We start from the raw sequence: 8,557 nt of genomic DNA, 5'->3' as shown, positions 1-8,557 counted from the left end.
AAAAAAAAAAAACACTAGCTGGCTGCCCTCCCAGAGCACTGAGTTCAGTTCCCATCTTACAAAACAGCTCACACCCATAGCACACTAACACACATCAAATAATAAAGTAAACCTAAAATTTTAAAACAAACAACAACAACAACAACAAAAACTTCAATGTCCTCAAAGCTTCATTTGTCTTCTAATTACAGCTTCACAAGCTCTTTACCCTGTTGATCTGTCTAATCCATCCGCATATTCACTGATCACAGGGCTGTTTGCTTAAAGCGTGATCCATGAACCACCAAGTGCATGGAATGTTATCCACACATTCCCTCACTGAGCATCTAGTACTGTCTGGGAAAGGGCAGGGGATTAAGCCACAGGAAATGGATCACTAACAAACTTTGAGATGATTCTTACGAAGACAAATGCCTGAGACCCTGGGTTGGTGTGTATGAAATGTGTATGTACACTAAAGGTTCGTTGCTGGTTGAAATCAGCACTCCTGTCTACCAGATTTAGGAATCTGGACAAAAGAAATGCATAGAATCGTTCCAGATGGACAGTTCTAGAAAGTCTTGTACACCTGTTGAAATTTTGGGTATCAGGGAAGCATCAGGCAAAAGAAGCCCAGATATAAACGCTGAGTGAAATGACTATCATCAAACAGCGACAGCTGATGGAGTTTCATTGTGTCACTAAGTGAGCTGTGAGACCCTCACACGGGCTTCTCCTCACTTCACAATCTTCAGCAGTCTTGGGAAACGAGTGTGAGCCCTGTGTTGTACGTACACACCTCCTGTCTCCTGGAACTCACAGCCAAACAGACTGCTGCCACTGCCGTGTAACTGTGAGTGTCTGGTACAATTCCACTCTGACCACAGAAAGTGACTTTGAGGAAATCCTTGCTTTCCTTCTTCTTTTTCACTTGTAATATGAGAATGCCTGACTTAGTGGAATTTGCTGTCCTTCCTCTAAGACTCTAGGCCTGAAAAATCCTTGGGGGGCTCTCGTACCAGGCGGCCTCAGCGGTCGGCAACGAAACCATGGTCAAGATTAAAAGCTCAGGACCTGCTCGGCAAGAAGGAGGAGCTGCTGAAAACAACTGCATGATCTAAAAGTGGAGCTGTCTCAGCTTCGGGTCGCCAAGGTGACAGGCGGTGCCGCATCCAAGCTCTCCAAGACACACACTGTCCTCAAATCCGTTCCCCACCCCACCCCACCCCACCCCCGCCTCCGTGTCTTCACTGTCATTAACCAGACTCAAGAAGAAAACCTCAGGAAATTCTACAAGGGCAAAAAGTAGAAGCCTCTGGACCTGCGGCCCAAGAAGACTAGCGCCACGCGCCACCGACTCACCAAGCACGAGGAGACGATGAAGACCAAGAAGCGGCGGGGAAAGAGCGGCTGTACCCGCTGCGCAAGTCTGCAGTCAAGGCCCTAGGAGGCAACGGCAATAAAGTACAAGACTGACTGGCAAAAAAAGAAAAAGAAAATCCTTGGAGGACTTAGCACACCCATAGACCTAAGTCCTCTACCCCATGTGGCTCTGACAGATAAAGTCCTTTCACTCAGGGCAACACTGAGTGGCATTTGTTGCTGCCCATCACTGCTTTTCCTATTGTGTCTGTCTGTCTTTTTCTTTTTTTTTTTTTTTAACCACATTGATGTCTGCGTTCCCACATTTCACAGCTTCCTTCACAGCATGGCTGTTTAAGGAGGACTTTAGAGCTTCAGCTCAGGTCAAATAGTACCATGAACTTTTATGTACTAATCCGCACTTTCATAGCATAGCATCATGCATCTTAATACTTGGAGGTTCAGGGGTAAGGCTAAAAAAAAAAAAATAAATAAATTCAAGATGACTACTCACTGGAGCTCTGAGAGGATAACTCATAATAGATGCTTAAAGAACAAGAAAGACCTTTCAGAAATTTGTCTAGAAGCCAAACACTATGTTCTGTACATTGCACATTCTTTTCTTAAAAAAAAAAAAAAAAAAAAAGTAGGCTGTGTGAGCAGGACACACACCAAGGTCAATAACTATGGAGAAACCCTCAGCTGCCAATGTGGGTGGGTGTGGACAGAGCGAGCGATCACAGCGGACTTCCTTTTTTGCTCACTTCACCTCACAGAATCTGGAGCCTGTCCCACAAGCTGAGTGTCAGATGCTTCCATCTACAATGGACATGCCGGTGGTCTATGCGGACTTAAACCTACCCAGGACCCGAAAGCCTAAGCAGGCATCGCCTTCATCTCTTCACCCAGGTAAGCAGCGTTACTCTTCTCCTTCTAGCAGCTGAGTTGTCTTCCAGAATTAAGATTTTTCCCTCTGAGATGCATGGGCTTAAGTCATTTCTTTGAAGGTGACAAGCAGCTCTATGTTAGCACTAATTAGTATAGGCAGCCTGCCTGCAGAAAACCACAATTCTAGAAAGGCCGTACATTCTGTTTTTATTCAAGTAGCCAGCAGAAAACCTGAACATCACTTCCCCTATATGCAACCTTCCTTAAAAATCCTGAAAAAAAGAATATTTTACTTATGTGAGCAAAGGGGTTTTTTAAGAGATGCTTGTTGAATTCAACTACCAGTTCCAATTTCATCTACGGAGCATGGACACTTTACCTCAGCAGCAACCCCAGCTCTCCCTTCACAGTGCAGAGTGTAGACTTCATGGCTCATGTCTTTGTCTGCCCAAAATGAGGACAGCCTTTAGGAAAAGATCACAGTCTAAATCAAAGGCTTCAATTAAATTAAAAGCTGGTGGGTTTTATATATATAAAGTTTATTTACAGGACAGCCAGAGCTGTTACACAGAGAAACCCTGTCTCAAAACAAAAAAAAACAAGAAAAAAAAGTTTATTTAATTTGTAAAAGCTGGTTCTTTCAGGCTTTAAATGGATGAAGCACAAAGTAGCAGAGCCATTTGGGAATTAACCCTTCAACACTGGCAGAAAGTGGCACTCTTGTCTACCAGAGGACTTAGTAATCCAAGCAAAGGAAATGTGGAAGGCAGGTGAGAGGTGAGGTGGGATGGCTGAGATGCAAGAGACCAGAAGCTTAGGTAAAAAGTGCGCAAAATGATCATGATACAGTATCCAATTCTGCTGTCTGACTGAGCCCTAAGGACATGGATCTTAAAGCAGCTGTTTTCCAATTTGTTGTCCCCTATGTGTTGTGACATTGTAGCCTTCAAACTTTAGGGCTTCTTTTTAGAAACTGTTTGAATTGTCAATGGTTTGAGTCAAGGAGAAAGTCTTAGAGTCACCAAATAAGTTTCATTATAGTGTTTACATAAGGATCAGTGGAAAATGGAGGGAGGGAGTAGTTCGATAACTGCACTGGGAGTTGATGGCACAAGGTAGAAAGCAAGTCTGTTTTCCCATCATGCCTAGCAAAAGTGGAGGAAGAGTCTTGTTGAAACATGTGTAAGAAAATGAACTCTTCAACCTCTACTGCCTATGATCTCAAGCCAAGAAGCCTAGGGGGAAAAGTGTCTAGAACGTTTAAAATAGCCTAAAAAAAAAAAAAAAAAAGCAATCACTACTTCAAATGTCACCTGTGTGGAAATAAACCTCAAGAAAAAGAAAACAAATAATATTAGAATGAAAATAGAGCATAACATTTGAAGAAAAAATGCTGACCCAGTAGCATAATAGCTGTGAAACCACTGGGACCTGTTAGCTAAAGGGCTCAAATCGTGGTGAATTCAAAGCACCATGATTAGATCTGCCAGCAAAAAGAACCGGAAAGGGGGATGCAGGCAGTGACCTTCTTTATCTGTGGTTAAATGGCCAAAGGTCTGTTTTGATGGTGCAATGGGTAGAACATATACAAGTGCCTACAAAGTTTATCCATTCATTCAGAAATAATGAATTACTATGAGGTAAACATTGCTCTAGACATTTGGAAACGGCCACAAAGAAACAACAAAACATCTTTCTCCTTGCACATTTTATGCTCCTGTGATGTTAAAAATCAACATGCCATACACACGTACGTACATCAACAACTGTGTGACGTTACGTGCCAACAAGAAAAACAGTTCAGTGGAACTTGCGGCTTTTGTCTTGAGAGAGACAGCATCGTGTCGAGCAGAGAAATTGAGGCAAGCCTTCCTGAGGGATGATGCTGGAGTCTCCAGCCCTGAAAGATGCTGGGGACTGAGGCTGAGTATCTGAGAGATGAGTCCTCTAGGAAGCTGGGCCTGCAGATGCAAAGGGAGAACATGCGTGTGATGGGGTAGGGGAACGTGCTTGCCCGGGGTGCTGTGCAGACCGAGTCAGGAGGAGTGGTGGCCGGAGGAAAGGGATTTGGGCAGCCTTCTGGAGGGTCAGATGTTGAGAGGGATCCATGAATGTCAGGAAGAGGGGAGCCGACTCAGCATTGTATGAATATCAAAGAGGAGCTCCTCACAGCCACTTCCGCGTAACCAGGACTCACACAGCCTCTTCCGTATGTAACTTCAGTAGTAAAACAAGATGGTAGAGGAAGCCCAACCTTGAGGACGGGAGTTCCTTAAACTTTGTCGTGAATGGATGAAGAGTTTTTAAAAGCCACTCAAACGGCTTATTACATTACCTATAATTAAAAAAAAAAAAACACAAAAAACTCACCTTTTAGAGAAAAATAAAAAGAGACACCTACTGGCAGTTAGCACAGGCCAGAAGCTATGCCTAGCAATTACAATAATTATTTCATGTGATCCTTTCTAGAACATTATGAAATAGATATTATCCACATTTTATAAATAAGAAAACTCATGGATTATGAAATTATTATGGGCCTCGGGGCTCTGGTGTCTATTCCTCGCATCCAGGACACAGCAGCAAGGGTGACCCACTTGACCACGCCCTCAAACCTGCCTTCCATGACAGTCTTGTATCACTTCTCACTATACAACAGTGCTCACTGTCCACAGAAGCTCGCTTCCCGCCCCTCTGCATATGCACTGGTCTCTGACATAAAGTGTAGTACTTACTTATAAGTAAGCTGCTTGCTTGCACACTGCTGTGTGCTTCAGGTAAACTGTGGGTTATTTACAGCACCTATTCGGAGCCATAGGAACAACTGGTATTGTGTATTTGCTTAGAAAACAATGCTGGAGACTGTACCTACTTGGGCCTAACAACAGCTACAAGCGTAAGTTAGACTGCGTGTGTTTTGTCTCTTCTGGAACATTTTTGGTTTTCTCCCTCTCCATCCCTTCCTTTTATTCTGTCTCTAGAGGATCATTTTTTGTTTGGTTGGTTTTGCTCTCAGACAGGGTTTCTCTGTGTAATATTCCTGATTGTCCTGGCCTTACTTTGTAGACCAGGCTGGCCTCAAACCCACAGAGATCCGCCTGCCTCTGCCTCCCAAGTGCTGGGATTAAAGGCGTGTGCCACCGCCGCCAGGCCAGAGGAGCATTTTCAAAGGAACTAACTTACCTAAGTGGATGTTGTATCTAATTCTGGTCTAGAGGCTAGAAATAACTGACGTTTGTCTAGTTAGGGTTACACAAGTCAGTTGCCAGGGATAATGTAAATATATAGAGAGAAAGAGAGAGAGAGAGAGTAGAAATAAAGGCAGTCCTGGAAAAGACAATGACAGGAGCTGGAGAGATGGCTCAGAGGTTAAGAGCACTGTCTGTTCCTGAGTCCAATTCCCAGCAACCACATGGTGGCTCACAAACCACCTCTTCTGGCATGCAGGCACACATGTGGGCAAAATACTACATAAATAATAAATAAATCTTAAAAAAAAATACCAGGAGAATAAAACACAATAGAATAGCCCATCTGAATTTTTAAAATTTAATGTGTAACTCAATATATATATATATATATATGTATATATATATATATTCATTTATACTAAGAAATATTTAGAAAAATGAAAAAGCAACTGAAATTATATTTAACTCATAAACCAAGAGGGGCTATGCAGCTGGGCATGGTGACACCATTAATCCCAGCACTCAAGAGGCAGAAGAAGACAGATCTCTGTGACTTTGAAGCCAACTTGATCTACAGAGCAAGTCCATGATAGCCAGGCCTATGCTATACAGAGAAACCCTATCTTGAAAAACCAAAAGCAAAACACAAACGAACAAACAAACAACAACAACAAAAAACAAAACAAAACCAGGTGCTATGCAGAAGTAAGAAAACCTTAGACAGATATGTGGTTCACAGTTTATGCCCATGACACAAGAACCTGAGAGGTAGGGGCAGGAGGACCAGAGTTCAAGACCAGTCTCGACCACATAGAGAAGGCCATCCTGCATAAAAAAGGAATAAGTTACAGCAAAAGGGCAACTAGGAAAGCATTCTTATAATTAATAAAACCATTATAAATATAAATGCTAGAGACCCAATGAGAGCAATGGGATATTATAATAATTAGAGGCATTGGAGCTAGCTAATATTTCTCCATAGTATTTTCATAAATAAAACTATTGTTGTTATTTTCCATATGACACCCATTGCTTTAAAGTTGTCTAAAATCAAAATAAATTGACCAAATCACAGTTCATAACTTGATGTATCTCAACTTCTGATAAGTATGAGACATTCATTGTATAGTAACTGATAAGGTCACCAAGAAAAGCAAAAATATAGGAGCTGGTGATTCACCAATTAGTGCTATAGATATAAACATATGCTATATCATAGTACCCACTTCATCTGCTGTTTTAGTTTCTGCACTTTCATAACTTCCATAACAATTTGATAAGTATTAATTAAAATATTAAATGGAAAGCTTCGGGAATAAGTAACTGTTTTAAGCTGGACATTGTTCTGAACAGCACAATGAGATCTCATCCAGTCTTGGTCAAGACAAGAGTCACTCCTCAACACCTGCCAGCTACCCAGGTTTGGCCTCAAATAACCCTCATTTTCCTGAAGAGTAGCCTCAAATTGTGACCACTGCAAATGTTGGCAACCCTGTGTGCCAACAAGAAGCCGTAGCATCCTTCCTTTACAGGAAAATGTAAAAATACTCTATCTAAAGGAAGGGGAAAAAACTCAGACTTTGCTACCACAAACCAAGCTGCGAAAGTTATAACCACAGTATGCACACACTTACTGTGAAACTGTGTACACAGTGATTGCTTCTGTCCACAGCTCGGCCTTCAATTAACAGGGTGAGAACTCAGCCCCTGTAGGTAAAATACTGAAAACGGCATGGTGGCTGAGGTCACTGGAATCTGCTTAGAATTCCAGACCAGCCAGGGTTACACATTGTAACTCTGTTCAGAAAAAAACAAACAAAACATAGGTACCCAGACATTGCTCCAAGTTGGAAACTAGAGAACAGTGACCCAGGTCTCACGTTAAATAATAGAATTTCCTATACATTGCCAGCATCAAAAGTGATACTTTGGCTAAAGTTGAGCCGTGTGTGTGTGTGTGTGTGTGTGTGTGTGTGTGTGTGTGTGTGTGTGTGTGTCTTCTGCAAATGAAGACCTTTCTTCCTTCTTGGAGGAAATGTTGGCTCATTTCCATAACAGAACATATACATTACCCCCTGAGCAACTTTCAAAACATCTTTTTCATCAACCAAGTTTGACCCTCCTATCACCCTTTTTTCATGAAACACGTATAAGTTTTATCAGAGGAAACACTGTTTGACCCAACTCAAAACTCATGTTGTGGACCTCTACTGTAAGGTGGCTGAGGAAGGTTCTTTTCCATACCCCACCCTCAACCTGAAGCCAGTTGTTCACATTAAGCAAACCACCTCTGACTTTCATTCCAAATGTACTCAACTAAATTCAAAGCGCGTTCTCTTTAACTTCTCAGACACCTGTCGGTGCCCGCGCTGGCATCGCTTGGCTCTGAAACTCGGCTGTGCTGGCCTCATCCTTCTTGTCCTGAGTGTGATTGGACTCAGTGTTGTCTTAGGTAAGTGAGACAGAAGATTTGACCTTAGAATTCTTTCTCTATTCCCACTACAGTTACTTTGGCTTCTTTACATGACCTGGCCATCTTGAGCCTGGAGAAAGACCACTGACAAGCAGTTACAGGACAATATCCTTGTCGCATTTCTTTTCTTTTTTTTTTTTTTTTTTTTTGTGTGTGTGTGTGTGGTTTTTCAAGACAGGGTTTCTCTGTGTAGCCTTGGCCATCCTGGACTCACTTTGTAGACCAGGCTGGCCCCGAACTCACAGCGATCCGCCTGCCTCTGCCTCCCGAGTGCTGGGATTAAAGGCGTGCGCCACCACGCCCAGCTCCCTTGTCACATTTCTTTCTTTCTTTCTTTCTTCCTTCCTTCCTTTCTTTCTTATTATTAGTATAATAGCAATAATAATAGCAACAATACTAACAAGTATTTATTATTATTATTATTGTTATGATGATGATGTTTTTGAGACAGGGTTTTTCTCTGTGTAGCCCTGGCTAATCTGGAACTTTCTTTGTAGACCAGGATCCACCTGCCTCTACCTCATGAGTGCTGGGATTATAGGTGTGCGCCACCACACCCGGCGTCCACATTTCTTTTGTTGCTTGTTCTGAGACTCATTCTGGAGGTGACACATGCACACCTATAACTCTGCAAAAGGTCACAAATGTGACAGGTGACAATAAC

At 42.4% G+C, this 8,557-nt stretch overlaps 1 protein-coding gene across 2 annotated transcripts in view; it reads left to right on the top strand.

Annotated features, from left to right (window-relative positions):
* The first annotated feature begins 2,165 nt into the window (after positions 1 to 2,165).
* Positions 2,166 to 8,557, top strand: part of LOC127197511 (killer cell lectin-like receptor subfamily B member 1B allele C) — an 87,112-nt gene continuing 80,720 nt past the window's right edge. For both annotated transcript variants that reach the window (XM_051155445.1, XM_051155444.1), the window contains exons 1-2: positions 2,166 to 2,250; positions 7,771 to 7,872. In XM_051155445.1, coding sequence (XP_051011402.1) covers positions 2,166 to 2,250; positions 7,771 to 7,872 — 187 coding nt within the window. The remainder of the gene's footprint in view (positions 2,251 to 7,770; positions 7,873 to 8,557) is intronic.

The sequence above is a fragment of the Acomys russatus genome, chromosome 13 (genome assembly GCF_903995435.1).
Source record: "Acomys russatus chromosome 13, mAcoRus1.1, whole genome shotgun sequence".
NCBI classification, from domain to species: domain Eukaryota; kingdom Metazoa; phylum Chordata; class Mammalia; order Rodentia; family Muridae; genus Acomys; species Acomys russatus.
This window is presented reverse-complemented; position numbering and strand designations above follow the sequence as displayed.